Source organism: Microcaecilia unicolor, chromosome 8, assembly GCF_901765095.1.
Source record: "Microcaecilia unicolor chromosome 8, aMicUni1.1, whole genome shotgun sequence".
Taxonomy (NCBI): domain Eukaryota; kingdom Metazoa; phylum Chordata; class Amphibia; order Gymnophiona; family Siphonopidae; genus Microcaecilia; species Microcaecilia unicolor.
In genome coordinates, this window is record NC_044038.1 from 159,841,170 (window position 1) to 159,857,665 (window position 16,496).

At 40.1% G+C, this 16,496-nt stretch overlaps 1 protein-coding gene across 2 annotated transcripts in view; it reads left to right on the plus strand.

Moving 5' to 3' along the window:
* Window positions 1-16,496, plus strand: part of CNOT8 (CCR4-NOT transcription complex subunit 8) — a 104,922-nt gene that overhangs the window by 36,400 nt on the left and 52,026 nt on the right. For both annotated transcript variants that reach the window (XM_030211886.1, XM_030211887.1), the window contains 3 exons: window positions 3,599-3,760; window positions 4,361-4,505; window positions 7,150-7,260. In XM_030211886.1, coding sequence (XP_030067746.1) covers window positions 3,599-3,760; window positions 4,361-4,505; window positions 7,150-7,260 — 418 coding nt within the window. The remainder of the gene's footprint in view (window positions 1-3,598; window positions 3,761-4,360; window positions 4,506-7,149; window positions 7,261-16,496) is intronic.

The window sequence follows — 16,496 nt, forward strand, 5'->3', positions numbered from 1 at the left end:
CTTTTTCATGAAAGCCTTCGATCCATAGTGAAGCTTCGTGCAGCACATTTTTTGATACAAACTTTTCTGCATATTTCTCTTAGGAGAGTTTCTGAGAAGGATAGAGCCCGGTGTGAAGGAAGCTAAGCAGGGTCCGCCCAGGCTGGGTCCTGGAAGTGTGACCAGCTCACAATGCGCAATAATGTCCCTTCACGACACTGTTTTCCAGTCTCTAAAAGTTCATCATAGTTATGCTACCCCTCAGAAAAGGGGAGATTCTTCTTCACTCATGGCGAGTCAGCTAGCTATTAAAAAAAACAAACAAAAAAAAAAAAAACCTCTTGTCGACAAGTCAGCAAGTCGCAGACCGAGAAGTGCAATTTTTATGGTTCTCAGGATGCCTAGTACTGGTGGTCAAGAGTCATCTAAATATTTCGCAGTCTCCACAATATTTTGGGGTTACATGCGACATAGTTGCAAGGTTTTTTTCCCCTGGGCAATTGCCTTTTGCAGTCTCATGAGCTGCACTCCCGTGCTCTTTATCTTTTTGAGTGTTCTGAAGCATTTGCAGCTTCCCTTTTGTTTTTTTCCCCGAGACTGCTGCTCTTTTCAGCATTAGTTGAGTAGGACATTCCTCCTGGCATTTGGTTTTACTTCCAGGACTACCATGTGGTCTCTTTACTTTGCAACTTAATTTTTTTCCTTCTGGCTCTTGGCATTCGGTTTGCTTTCAGGATTACCATGTGGTCTCTTTACATTGCAACTAGGGGACTGTCAGTCGCTCTCGGAGCAAGGAGGTATCCCTGAGGGCTAGCGTTTTATTCTGAGCACTCTGTCTTTGGTCAGCATTGTTGCCATGTTATGTTAGTCCGGAATGCTCTTTCTGTACTCTCATAGGACTGTTATCATCTTAGGTTTCTTCAAAGACTCAATCCTGCTCTCTGGCAGGACTGTTTCTAGCTTATGTTCTTTCAGAATGGTCTTCGGTCTCCTGGTAGGTCTGTTGCCTTCTTAGGCTACATATTGAGGCCCCTGGTAGGTCTCTGGTCTTCTTGTGTATTGAAGGTACATCCTTTCCTCGGACAGTTCTACTATCTGGTCATTCTGTTTCTTTACAGGGCTTGCATGTGCCCCCCTTTACACGATTGACATGTATGTCATTTTATTTTTGCATGTTTTCACTTTTCTCTGTAAGCTGCCTAAGGGGTAATCTAGCGAACAGTGCAGTGAGATGTCATCGGGGAGGCCCAGCTTTGGTTCTCACTCTGACTCTAATCGTCCTGCCTCCTAGGTGGGTTCACATCCGCACTGACGTTTGGTTTATTTCATGGCTGATGTCTGTTTTATTCAAGGGGAGTCATTTGTATGGATCTACCATCTGACCAGCCCTGTAGCATGCCATCCCCTTCTGGCATGGTGGCCTTCTCTTCAGGTCGGGCATTTCGCTTAGATATTTGGATCTCAGGGGCGTAACCCTATGTTTTTTGTTTGTTTGTTTTTTTTTTTTCCTTGCAGATATACCAGGCTGCCTTTTAGGTTGTCATCTTGACTTTTTATGGAGCCGAGGGGGTTTTCTGTTTTCTCTAGAGGACCTTCTCTCTTCCCCAGTCCGGCCTCTTTGTTTCTCTCTTGCTCAGGCTGGTGCATGCTCTCAGTCTGGGACAGGCATTCAGCCTTGCTAAGCAGGATGGCATCTTTTGTAGTTGCAGTATTCTCTTCTCAGCTTTTAGCCTCTGTGCCTTAGTGACATTGTCAGAGGGACAGGGTGTTATTCTTCTTCGCACGATAATTCAAAATCATCTTGTTTCCTTTAAGGTTTTTTTCTCCTTTCAGACACTGTTGTTAGTAGGCATGGCTTCAGCTAGCAGGGTCAGGACTGCAAGTTTCTCTCATACAGGTTTTCTTTTTTTCCAATCAGCTAGTACGTCTAGGTAAGAGGTACTTCTTCACCTGGGTATTTCTTTTTCACTCTACCTTAGTTTTCCATTTTTCATCTTTTCCAATCACTTTTTTCTTACTGGTCTGGACTCTTCTACTGGCGTTCAAGATCACAGGAAATTATATGCTTTATATATGCTTTACATATTAAAACAGATCTTATATATTTAGAGAGCTGTTACAAGCTATTTGGTCCTTCCTTTTGGTACTTCTAGTCAAGGTAAGGTTGCCGTTGTTTCGGCCTCACTATATCTCGACGTATTAAGGAATTCATACCTTCTATTTGTCTACTCACTGGGGGACCATTTCCTGAGAGTGTTATAACATATGCTCCATCTTGAGAAGCGGGGTTCTTTCCTTCGCACAGCGAGTTTTGGTGCACTAGGTGCACATTTTGTACGGTGCCATTTTGAGCTTATCTTCATTCTCTTTTGATTGATATACACTCTACATGTTCATTGTCGCCAGGAGGTGATCTATGCAACTCGGAGATGCTTAGGGGTTTGAAAGGGTCCCTCCCTTAAGGTTACTGCTTTGGTACTTCCCATCAGTCCAATCCTGGTCCGGTCCGGAGGGACGCTAAGGAAGGAGAAATTAGATCTTACCTGCTAATTTGCTTTCCTTTAGTCCCTCCGGACCGGACCAGGCCCCTCCCATATTTTGTCACTTTTTCAAGGGGGTATTAAAAAAAAAAAAAAAAGACGCTTGTACATATAGGACTTTAAGTGGACCATGCCACGTCTCTGGTCGGAGTTGCTGGTGGGTTCAGTTGCTGGAATATATGTGTATGTATGTATTTATATATCTATCTATATATGTATGTATATATCTATATATGTATAGAACTTTGAGGTCCTTAGCACTTCTGTGCTGAGAGTTGCTGGTGAGTTCTAATTCAAGTGAGCCATACCACTTCTCTGGTAGGAGTTGCTGGTGAGCTTTCCTACAAAAGGGACATACCACTTCTCTGGTGAGAGTTGCTGGGGTACCCAATTGCTGGTATATATATATGTGAACCTTTAAATAAGCCATGCTAGTATATATATGTGAAACTTTAAGTAAGCCATACCACTTCTCTGGTGAGAGTTGCTGGTGAGCTATAAGACAAGTGAGCCTTACCACTTCTCTGGTGAGAGTTGCTGGTGAGCTATAAGACAAGTGAGCCATACCACTTCTCTGGTGAGAGTTGCTGGTGAGCTATAATACAAGGGAGCCATACCACTTCTCTGGTGAGAGTTGCTGGTGAGCTGTAGTACAAATCGGGCCATACCACTTCTCTGGTAAGAGTTGTTGGTGAGCTCTGATACTTGGCATTGCCGAGTGCTTTGTGGCTGCTAGGATTCCATACGGCACAGATGGTCTTTCTTTCTTTCTTTCCTGCTTTGTTATTCAAATACTGAGGCTAAGGTCACATGGCCAGGGCTCCTATTGGCTCTCTAGAGTCAGAGTTTTTCTCAGTCTCCACCTGCTGGTAGGCGAGCACAACCCATCAGTCCAATCCTGGTCCGGTCCGGAGGGACTAAAGGAAAGCAAATTAGCAGGTAAGATCTAATTTCTCCTTTGTTCAAAGCATTAATGCAGGTCTAAGTGTGTAAAGTTTCCTTTTACGTGGATTTGCTTTGTGCCTTGCTAGTGTTTTTGCACTAACTAGCAGCTGATGTAAAATTGCTTCTGTTTTCAGAGAAGATATGTACTCTCAGGATTCTATAGACCTCCTAGCAAACTCAGGGTTGCAGTTCCAGAAGCATGAAGAAGAGGGTATAGACACCTTACACTTTGCAGAACTGCTCATGACTTCAGGGGTGGTTCTCTGTGACAATGTGAAGTGGCTTTCTTTCCACAGGTTGGTTTGCCTTGACTTTTCTTAGTCAGTTGTATAATTCTAAAGAGCTATGTCTTACAGGAGAATTAAAGCAGACCAGAACACAGTTTTTCTGGCCTCCCTTGTTTTTTTTAAATATGGGGTGGTGGTGAGCTCTGTATTTATAGCTGATATACCCATTATTTATGGAAAGTCCTTTTCATTAAAACAGAAATAGGCTCATGTAGTTACAGTTTTGGACTGTGCTGTTACATACAAAGGAAAGAACCTTTAATTCAACTTGTTATATAGTCTTTTTTTTTTTAATATATAAACATGTGCTTTAATTAGTAATATGTTGGACTCAAAGGTTACAAACCCTGGAAGTAACAGGATAAAGCTATAGACGCTGAGAGTGTTTTGCCTTAAGTTCCACTCCTCTCTCCATCAAGACCTCACAATGATGGTGAATTGGGGAATTGCTCCGAGTTCTCTTGTTTATGTAGCTTTGTGCCAGTCTTGCATTATTTGAAACAGATATATTTTAGCTCTTCATTGGAATACAGTTTCTTCCCATTATGAATGACAGTCTCAGATGGTTATTCAGTTCTTTTTAATGTGTTTCTTTTTTTTGCTTTTCAGTGGATATGACTTTGGTTACATGGTGAAGCTACTGACAGACTCCCGGCTGCCAGAGGAGGAACATGAGTTCTTTCATATCTTGAACCTTTTCTTCCCATCCATCTATGACGTCAAATACCTAATGAAGAGCTGCAAAAACCTTAAAGTATGTGGTTGATAGGGGTTTTTTTTTTTAAACCTCCATTTTCAGGTGCTCACCCTGAGGTTTCCATTTAAGGTGAAGAGTGAACTATATAGTAGTCTCCTTTGTTTGTTCTTCACTCACTCATTTTTACATGTAAAACTGCATTTATTTTAGTTCACTTTTTATGAAGTGTAGTACTGAAATAGCATTTAAACTGCTTTTTCTGATCATAATTCTAAGAGATTAGAAATTTTAACAGTAGTAGTCACTGATGAAAGGAAACTAAAATGTTTAAATCTGGTAATGGAGGTTTCTAGAGTTTGTCATCTTTCAGTGTGTAGGTGGTTAAAGAAAAGATTCAAAAGCAAATGGAAGAATCAAAGTTTTGAATGGATTAACTAAAGATGCTGAACGACTGTCATTGTTAAATCGTTATTGTACTGGATTATTGTGGAATCTGTCTTATGTAGCAGATACAGTGCCTTTTCTAAACCAGAGTCTGATCTTGTGACTGCAGTCCATTTAGTAAAGAATTTGTTTAAAAGGGAAGTAGTGTAGTAGCTGTGTTAGTCCACTTTTAAAGGTAATAAATAGAATCAAAACACAGAAAAGAAAATAAGATACCTTTTTTTATTGGAGTAGCTTAATATATCTTTTGATTAGCTTTGAAAGCTAATCAAATGATGTATTAAGTTAGTCTAATAAAAAAAAAAAAGGTATCCTCTTATTTTCTTTTCTGTGTTTTGATTTATTTCTATTTATTACCTTTATAAGGGAAGAAATGGCCACTTTTTGAGGAAAGCTTTTGTCAAATTAACCAGATCAGTTTTGTTATTTTAGGAAGCATTTTACTACTTGACATATAATCAGTATAGTTAATTTGCATATTGAAAGGTATTCTATATAATGCTACACCAGGGCCTGCTTTACATCATAGGGTAGATAGAGAATTAAAGAAGTTCTGGAGGAAGACTTGAATGTATGTTTTCCAGGTTCCAGAGGGAGCTGTAGCTTCTGTCCCTTGGCTGTGATGACTGGGCTAGATGGGTGGGAAGAGGGAATCATGAACAGTTATAATGTTGTCGTTGCTTTTGTAGGAGCTCATTCTGAATTAGCTGAAGTCTGGGAGCAGTGGGGAAGTTTTCAAATAAAATGTTGCAAAAATGCTGAACAGCAGTAATTTTGCTGCAGATTGTTAGAAGGTTTAATACTTCACATGTTATGCATAATCAGTTTTTGGCATATCATAACAGCAATGTTTGTCTTTGATACAGACTAGAAGGGACAGCAGAGTTGATATGTGTGCTGCAGAAGGATGTAGGGCACCATAGGCAAAGAGGGAAATGGTAACATGTTCAAAATGGATAAATGTATATAGGCCATGCACTAGAAAATTAGGTGTTAAAATCAATGAAGGGGATGAAGTATTTCCCACATATAAAGCATATTGACGTGAGAAATTGGCCTTATAAAATTGTATGGGTACATATGCATATAGAAGTACAGGTGCTGACGAGTGAAGTTGGATATGTGCAACTCGCAGCTCTGCTCCCTCATAAAAAGTGTGCATCCACACAAATTGTTGTCCTGCTTCAGAGCCGATATAACTTTGTGCATGTTTGCACTACTGGACATTATTCTGGGAGCCATTTTATAAAGGCACATCTGTGCATACATTGCTTGAATAAACTAGGCCTATTTTTCCAAAACTTTTCTATAGGCATCCTGTTATAAAATTACCCATAACTGGTTAACGTTAAATTCTCTATTTAGTTAACTAATATTATGGAATACTTAATATTAAAAAGTTAATGTCGCCTTAAGTTAATTTTTGTTTGTGCTTGTTGCACTGCAGTTTCCTCCTTTTCCTGTTTGCTCTCAGCATATCTGGAACCAGCCTTTATTGGCCTTTGTTCACAGCTTTCCATCGGTGTTTCCCTTTCTCCCACTCCAGCCATTGCAATCACATGACAAGACCAAGAGAGACAGATTGTAGTTCCTTCTGTAACCCAGTGTACATGCACCCTTAAGTCTGTCTCGTTGGTATCATTGAGTCTAACTATATCCCAGTGCTGCTATTTGGTCCTGAGCCAGCCCTAACCTACCTTAATTTTGAGCCTCTCAGACTTTATTAAAGTGGGAGTGTTTAAGCTCACTGTGAAGATGGGCTCTATTATGCAGAGTGTGTTATTGAATATGTTGGTAACAGACCATTTCTACTACTACTACTACTTATCAACTACTTTAGTAAACATTCTTTTAAGTAATAAAGTTAGATGAGTTCTAGAGGTTTGCAATATTTATAAAGGATTCATGGTTTTGAAAGCTCATGTGTCATCTTTAGGTAACTTGTGTTTTAATAAAATGACATCATATCTACAAAGAATCCAGCTTCAGCACTAACATAACTACAAAGGCTCTACACTATGTCATTAGTATCATCTTGCCACATTTCTGTGTAATTTATCTATGGTGAAATAATGGTGGGAGGGGTCAAATGTGGAGGCTGCATTAACAGGCACTTGACTTGGTAGTGACTGCTAACTTTCTGTGTGCATATGGTAACAAATGTTTTGCCATCTTGCTTAAATAATGGTCATTGAACTCAGCAGAATAATTTCAGGTCTATAAGTGATGCACAGAACCAGTCTCTTATGCTTTCCAGGGAGGCCTTCAGGAAGTTGCCGATCAGCTGGATTTGCAACGAATTGGCCGACAGCATCAGGCAGGATCAGATTCTTTGCTCACAGGCATGGCATTCTTCAGGATGAAAGAGGTGCGCACTTAAAAACACATAGATGCAATGGGAAACCCATTCAGCATAAATTACTTACCAATATAACATCATTTTTTTTTCTAGTACTTGATATTTTCTGACACTTGTACGTGGTCCATTTTGAAAATAACATTGTCCTCCACAGCTGGTGCTGACTTGTGTGCTTGTAGTGATGAGGTCTGTTAAATGTCAGATGTTTAGTCAATTTAGATATCTGGCTGTTCAACCCTGGCTGTATGTGACAGTACTTTGCATATTCTGTTTGTTAATTCTGGTTTTGTGGTTTTGGTTTTTTGTTTTTGCATTTGGTTGTATGACTTCCATTACTAGTTTTTCAGCTTATGCATACAAAAAGTTTGTTACATTAAACCAATGTTTTGTTTGGGGCCTAAAACAATTCATGTTCAAGCAGAATACTATATGCTAATATCTTGTGTTACTTATAGATCTCCACAACAGCTCTCTCCACTGTTCGAGGCAGGAGTTTAATTGTGCTCACTTGTTGCAAAATAACTCTCCTCTCATGTGTCTGGGCAAAAAACTCTTTATTTGGGAGTCAATCCCCTTCTTATATACTCTATGAATATTCATGGATATTACATGTATTATCATTACTATTGGTTACATTTTGCTTACACAACCATGATCATGCATTGCTTACAAGAACAACTCTACATGAACAGCTCGTGAACCTGCTCAGGAATGTACAAACATCACCTGCTATTCTGCTACTTTCTCAGGAAAGAACAAAAACATCACATGCTAGATTCTCAGGAATATACAAAACATCATCTGCTGCCTGTATCCAAATACATTCTATCTACATCTCCACCTTTTTTTTTTTTTTTTTTTTTTTTTTTTTTAATGAAATCTCCGTGGTGTGCCAGCTGGAGATGGAGGTGGAGATGTTTGTAATAGCTTATAAACATATTGAGCAGAGTGACGTGTTGGAGCGAATGGACGAGGAAAACATAAAGAAAAAAGGTTAGGAATGCATTGTATACAACAGCAAAAAATAGTGAAAACAAAAATACCAATGACTAAATACTGGATAATAGGGCGGAGCCAGGTCCAAGGGATCCATTGCCACAATTGATCCCATACATCAGAGAGTAGGTTATTATGAATAGTAATATGAGTAGTTAAATTCCGTAGGAAAGCTAATTGTTTGTCAATGGCCTTTGAATTGTCAGATAAATTAAAACAGCACATGTTCTGAAACTCTTCGCAACCATGATGGTTAAGTAATAAAAGATAATCAATGGCTGCTCGATTTTGTAAAACTCCATGACGTAATTGCTGTTGCTCAGCATTAAGTAAACTAATAGCAGTGGAGGTTGCATTGATTGATTTAATTGCCCAACAGGCTAATTCACGAATATTTTTTGCATTTGCCGCTGCCAATGCAGGGACACCTATTAATGAAAATGCAAGTGCCAGATATTCAGTTTGACTCAGAAATTTAACATTATCATTGCAATTGGCAGCAAGGGTCATACGCTTGGATCGCATATGTGAGGAGTTAGAAAATAAAATATGTTTACTGGGAAGTACCATAGTGAGTCGACTTAGACAGCATGTAGTACCATCAGATATATTAGCTGGAATATAATTAAAGGTATACATTCCACATGACCAAAACCAGCCAGGGGGTAAATGAGTAAATTTATAAATATATGAAACATTTTCGTAGGAGCTACAATTTAACAAAGTTGGTCCAAAATTAACACAATTTGATCGGGTACAATTAACCATACGAGCACATGTCATATTGATACTAGCTATTTGATTGGTTCTCACATGCATTGCCAAAGTAGGCGGCAACAGGGTTTGTGTTCCCCAATTATGGTATTCATAAGAAGCATTTCGATAGGATGAATTAACAGGAAGCTGTGAATAAAACCAAGTATCATTTTGCATATCTTTAGGATCATGACATACTGGAATCAGGCAAGTTGCCAAAACTTCTCCAACTGCCTTTTGATGAGAAAGACAGAAATCAGTTTGGTTCAGTGAAATTGCAAACGCTTCCCAAATATTTTTTGTGGGAAGTAATTGTGACTGTCCACAAGGTATGTACAAACAACAACACAGTAGAAGCAATGTAATGGAATTAGCATTAAGCGCTGCAATAATAGCCACTACGAAGTTATCATCAGTCTTTTCAATATGAGCTTTTTCTAAAGTCTCTGTAGCTTGTTGACTCAAGGCTTTAATTTGTCCCCAAGTAACAGGAGCATTAGGTTGACGAGTCACTGACCGTTTGCGTGTTTGCATCTGCGGTCCTTGAAGGGTGAGTGTGAAATTGGGAATTGGGTTGTGAAGACCTTGATGCCACGACATGAGGTTTCACCCACTTTGCTGGAATCCACACCGGGCCAGAATCTGTTTGAACAGCAGCGTAACCACGACCCCAGGTAAGGAGAGGCACAGGGGAACTCCACTGATCAGAAGGTAGTTGTCGGTATATGACCAAAGGACGAGATAAAGGTGGGGCAGGAGTACGAAAATGTTGTTCAAATCTGGAAGAAAAAGTTTTTGTAGCAGGATTATTGATGAGATTGAGATGATTCAGTGTGTAAAGGATTTGTGCTAAGCATTCATCAATGCTTACTCTATGACGGAGAATACCGTCTTTTTTTGTAGTCAGATTACTTAAAGCAGTTTTCAGTGTGCGATTAGCACGTTCAACAATAGCTTGACCAGTGGAGTTATAGGGGATACCAAAAAGGTGCTCAATATGCCAGAGGGTCAGGAACTCCTGTAAGGAGGTGGAAGTATAAGCAGGGGCATTGTCTGTCTTGAGAGTTTTAGGAACACCCATGACCGCAAAAGCTTGGAGAAGATGAGAGCGGACATGAGATGTAGTTTCCCCTTTTTGTGCAGTGACCCACAAAAATCCAGAATGAGTATCAACAACCACATGAAGCTTAGACCATTGACCAAAAGGGGGAAAGTGAGTAACGTCCATTTGCCAGAGGCTATTAACTTCCAGACCACGAGGATTAACTCCAGGAAAAAAGGTAGTAGGAGCTGAAAAGGAACATTGTGGACAATTTTTGATAATAGCTCTAGCTTCTTCTAAAGAAATTTGAAACTGGCGAGCTAGGCTAGGTGCATTTTGATGATGAAGTTCATGACTGCAGTGTGCTGTGGAGAAAAAATGAAGATGGCGATCCGCTCGAGCATTCCCTTCAGACAGACCACCAGGAAAAGGTTGATGACTGCGGATATGACCTATAAAGAGAGAAGAAAGGCGATTCTCCAAGTAACCTTGGAGGGTTAACAGTAAAGCATAAAAAGAGGCATCCATTTTGAATGATAACTGTCGGGCATGCGACGGACAAGATTAGCACAATATTGACTGTCAACAATAAGATTCAGTGGTTGATCTGAAAATAAAGAAAGAGCCAGGATGATGGCAGCAAGCTCTGAACGTTGAGCAGAGGTTTGTGGAGAGGTAAATTTGACGTGCCATTTGTTCAGATTGTACCAAGTAACCACCCCACGAGTGGGACTACCATCTGTAAAGACGGTGAGAGCAGTAGGGAGTGGACGTAAAGAAATGGGATCATGAAGAGTGATTGGCAAAATGGATGTGCCCTGTATGCGAGGGTCTTTAGGATAGTGGCAATCTATAATACCAACATAAGTGGCTAAAATAAATTGCAAGTCGTCGGAGAACTGAATCATTTTTTCCCACTGCCACAAAGAATGAGGAATGATGAGTTTAAGAATGTCGAAACCAGTCATGAATGTTGCTCGCTCTCGAGCTTTAGTAATCAGCAAGGCTAGTTGCTGGGGCCATTGTGTAATAGTAGAATGGAGAGTATTCTGTAAATAGACCCATTCTATCAATTTCGGAGGAGTTGTATCTTGATATAAGACACCAAACGGTTGTCGGTGGGTGGGGTCTTTGAGAACGCAAAAACAAAAAAGGGCAAATGCATCTCGTCTATCTGTCCATTTTGTTTGTAAGATTTGATCCAATTGTGACAGAATTGTTTGTTGCGATGCAGTGAGTGTAATTAATTCAGCAGGTGTTTTATGACCTTTTAATGCGAGAAACAGGGGTTGTAAAAATTCTGTAGGAAGTTTCAAGTAGGGACGTAACCAATTGAGATTTCCTAAAATCTCTTGTAATTGATGTAATGTCGTGGGAGACTGTAAATTGAGATGAGGAGCGACAGGTTGGGCTGCAGCTTTAGTCATACGGAAACCTAGATATACATAGGGTTCCTTTTCTTGAACCTTCTCTGAGGCAATTGTTAATCCTGAGGAGGCCAAGATAGAAATTAAAGTAGATTTCCAAGAAGGGGGAAGAGTTATCCCTGCAATTAGTATATCATCCATATAATGATATACCAAAAGTTGAGGGAAATAGGCACGAAATGGTTGCAAGGCTTGATGAACATAGTATTGACAAATAGTGGGTGAATTTAACATTCCCTGGGGCAAAACTTTCCAACAATACCTAGTAGTAGGGTGTGCATTATTGTAAACAGGTACAGTAAAAGCAAAGTATTTATAATCTTTTTCCTGGAGAGGAATTGAAAAAAAACAATCCTTCAGATCTATAATAGCTAATTGATAATCATAAGGAATCAAATTAGGATTTGGAATACCACATTGTAACGGGCCCATTGGTTCTAAAATCGCATTAATAGCTCGTAGGTCATGTAAAAATCTCCATTTTCCGGATTTTTTCTTGATCACAAATACCGGAGTATTATATGGAGAATTGGTAGGCTCAATGTGATTTAATTGTAATTGTTCTTCCACCAATTGATGTAAAATCAACAGTTTTTCTCTGGTAATCGGCCACTGCTCTACCCAAACAGGTTTGTCAGTTTTCCATTCCAAAGGAAGAGAAAAAGACATATTTATGAACTGTTAATCAGGTAGGATCAATGATGCATCTAATTGTTCCAAAAGGTCACGACCCCATAAATTAAAGGGTACTTGTAAAATACAGGGCTTAATATGTCCTAGAACCTTGGTATCGTTAGGATATGTAATAGATAACCATTGAGAACTTTGGGAGGCTGACTGAGTTCCCCCTATTCCTGTCACATGTGAAGTATCTTCAATGGGCCATTCCACAGGCCATTGTTTATAAGCTATGACAGAAACATCCGCCCCGGTATCTAATATACCAACAAAGGGCTTTTGTTGCAATAAAAATTGAGCAGTGGGTCGTGCATTAGAAACCGGTTTTAAAACTGCACTTACCTGTCGCGTAGATCCAAAGCCCCCTGTACGAGAGACAGTAGAAGGAATAGGTGCTGTAAAATATGGTAAAATAATTAATTGTGCCCACGAGTCCCCGGGAGAAATTGTTAAAGGTGATGAGGACCATACTTGAATTTTAACAATGCCTGTGTAATCAGCATCAATAACTCCAGGGATAACATGAATACCTGCCTTCGATGCAGAGGAGCGAGGTAATACTAAACCTACAGTAGCCGCTGGAATGGGTCCTTTAAAGGTAGTATTATATACCAAAACTTCATGAGGTAAGATGGCAGTTTTACATTCCGCTGCAATAAGGTCAATTCCTGCACTACCTTGTGTAGCAGTAGTACTATGAGCAAAAGACCCTTGCACTCCCTTTGGACCGAGGTTAGGAGTTAACCCGGAGCAAAGTTTTTTGGGGGTGGCGGTGTGGAATTAATTGGATTAGAGCGACATTGATTGGCCCAATGATATCCTTTTTGACATCGAGGACATTTTCGAGAAGGTCGAGAAGGTCCTTTTGCAAAGTTGGCACCCCCTCCTGGGGCTCTACACTGAGCTCGAAAATGTCCTGGTTTCTTACAATTAAAACACGTCCCCTGTGGCTTATTACCTTTTTGTATAGCTCCTGCTAACAAATTCATAGAATAACCATGAGTCCCCACATCTGCACATGCGCTCAATAAATCTGCTAAAGTAATTCCTGGGCGATGAGCTACAGTCTGCAATGCCTTTTTGCAATCTGAATTTGCATTTTCTTGGGCTAATTTAATCAATAACTCTGTTTGCGCATCAAGATTATCAATTTGCCTAGTTACAGCTTCCTGCAATCGATTAACAAATTGAAGGTAAGATTCGGTTGCACCCTGTTTAATTGATGCAAAAGATTTTGTTGGTTTATTCCCTTCTGGTGTTCTTTTAAATGCTCGCAAGATACAAGTGCCTATGGCTTGAAAACAGGTATCGTTTTGTTGAATTTGCATATCAAGGGTTGAAAATGGTCCCGATCCATAAATTTGATCAGGCACCAAATTAGTCCCAGTGATAAGTTGTGCTGCTTGCTTATATTCATTATCCCACACTACATATTGCGCAGGAGTTAACAGCATACGGAAAAGGTCTTTCCAATCTTTTGGAGTCATTAAGTAACCGTTACTAATCCCTTCTATCATGCCTTGAACAAATGAACTTTTTAAACCTGATTCTACGATAGCTCTACGTAATTCTCTCAAAACTTGATAAGGTAGAGCAGTCCATTCTGCATGATGTGTTTCGTTCCCTGCCTCTATTGTTGTAGTTCTAGTAACTGGGTATAAATTAGGATTAGGTTCCGAATTATCCCATAGATCATCGTTCCAAATGAATTCACCATTTTTTCGTGCTTGCTGTATACCTAATTGAATTAAACTAGGTCGTTCTACGCTCTTTGGTGTTTTGGTAATAATAACGCTATCATTAGCGTTGTTGTTTTGGATATTTTCAATTGGTTTATTAGGGGTAGTAGTAGTAAAGTCAGGAGTTTTGTTTTGCTCTTCCCTTCCCATATCGGTGGCCAGCCGACAAGAAGGAGGAGAAGGTGTAGGTCCAAGAGTCGCGGGAGGTAAAAGAGACCAGGTCTTGCCTGGCAATTTGTTGGATATATTTTCGTTAGTAATGCCTGTCAATCCAGAAGAGAGAATTACTATAGTAGAATATATCTCTCTCCAAGTCAGTAATATAGGAGTCGAAACTCTAGGCTCTAAACGAAACTGCTGCCCTATCTTTTCCCATGTTTGAGGATCGAATGATCCCTTCTCTGGATACCAGGGACATTGACAAACTATTTCCTCAATTAAACGCTCTATATCTTTAAGAGTTATTGGATTTCGGGAGGAACCATATCTTTGCGTTATAGTATATAGCTCCTGTGCATGTTGTTTATGTGATGATGTTAAATTTCCCCCCATACTTACAGTGTTCCGTAGAAGGAATGGCGCGCTGACTGTTCCAGTCGTAGTAAGTACGTCACGTTTTCACCGATCACGTCGGGGATCACCAGATGTTGCAAAATAACTCTCCTCTCGTGTGTCTGGGCAAAAAACTCTTTATTTGGGAGTCAATCCCCTTCTTATATACTCTATGAATATTCATGGATATTACATGTATTATCATTACTATTGGTTACATTTTGCTTACACAACCATGATCATGCATTGCTTACAAGAACAACTCTACATGAACAGCTCGTGAACCTGCTCAGGAATGTACAAACATCACCTGCTATTCTGCTACTTTCTCAGGAAAGAACAAAAACATCACATGCTAGATTCTCAGGAATATACAAAACATCATCTGCTGCCTGTATCCAAATACATTCTATCTACACTCACTTTTTATTTGTGAATCTCAGACACTAAATACTTGATTAGTGAAGAACAGTTTCCTTGAAATTGGCATCAACTGAGGAGAAGGGGTGTGATATTCTGGCTCAAGAGATATTAGCTCCAGTGAAATTTGCCAAGAATTGATTTCAATTAATCCATCAGGAAGTGAGAAGAACCCCAGATTTCTTGTCATCACTAATAGTCTGCAAGTCCTAGCTTTCATGGATATGGCCATGAGTAAATGCCATCACTGGATGTAGAGAATGTTTCTTCGGGACATAATTTTCCATAGACTTGACCCAAGATATCTTCAGGTTTTTCAAAACTTAATGACATCAAAACTTGAGAGAAAGAAGCTCCTTCCAAGCCTCATTAGGGCAATGTCATGATTTCTTGACCAGAGACAGGTCAGTGGAAATGAATTCAAAATATCAGCAGCAGTTCGAAAGTGGCATCTCTGGATATTATGAAAAGAATAAAGACCAATGGAACCTGTTTCTATTGTTTCTTAGTTCACTAGAATCCAAAAGACCTAAGCCTTTTTGATGTCATAGAGTAAATAGGAGGAGTGGCTTAGTGGTTAGGTCATGAATAGGCAGACCTTTGCCCCCACTGGGCCACATTAGTGATCTCTCAGTTTCACCAGGAGCTAAGTAGACGACTGAGTAGTGGTGCCTCCTGGAGAAAGGTAGGAAGAAAGAAGCAGAAGGAGCGCAACATTATAAAAGTAAACTGAGCAGAAAGGAAGCTGCAGAGAGACAAACTCGGTCAAACAATAACAAGTCTTTAATTTTTTTCACATAGTAGCATGGTCATAAACAGTTTAGTCCAATCCAAGAGAAAGCAGGACTAACTTCACTGAGCACCATCCCCTCTCTCCTCCCCTTCTCTAAACGTAGCAAGCACATGTCATATCATTTATTGTTTACTAGTAAAAAAGGCCCGTTTCTGGAAGGAATGAAACGGGCGCTAGCAAGGTTTTCCTGGGAGTGTGTATGTTTGAGAGAGAGAGAGCCAGAGTGAATGTGCGGGTGTGTGACAGAGTGAGACTGTCTGTGTGACAGTATGTGTGTGAGAATGAGAGTGTGTGGCAGGGCCCCCTCCCCTGTTCCTAATGCCCCTCACCCCGTTCCCTCCCCTCCTTTTCCTCTTCCTTCCCACACTTTGGGTTCCTTAAGGCTTTCAAAAGTCTATGTACCCCCGTGGCCCTAATGGCCAGTATCCGGATACCCCACTGCTTTCCTCCTCACCCCTCCCCCAAGATGTAACACTTTCACGTCCTTCTTTTTTTTTTTTTAAAGTGTCCTATCTACCCTGTGTCCAAATGCCCGGCATTCAGATTGTGTTCCTTTCGTAAATTTTCATTTCTTTCATTCATTCAGAACTGCCCCCCCCCCCCCCCCCAGAACACTTTCGGTTCCTTCAGTCTTTTAAAACTCCCCTATGTACCCTATGTGCTAATGGCCAGCATTGAGATTGTTTTCCTGTCCCAAATTTGCATGTCTTTCAGTCATTCACAACTTCCCCCCCCCCCCCCCCCCCCCCTCCAGTTTAACACTTTCGTTTCCTTCACTCTTTTAAAACTCTCCTATCTACCCTGTGTCCTAATGGCCAGCATTCAGATTTGTTTTCCTTTCT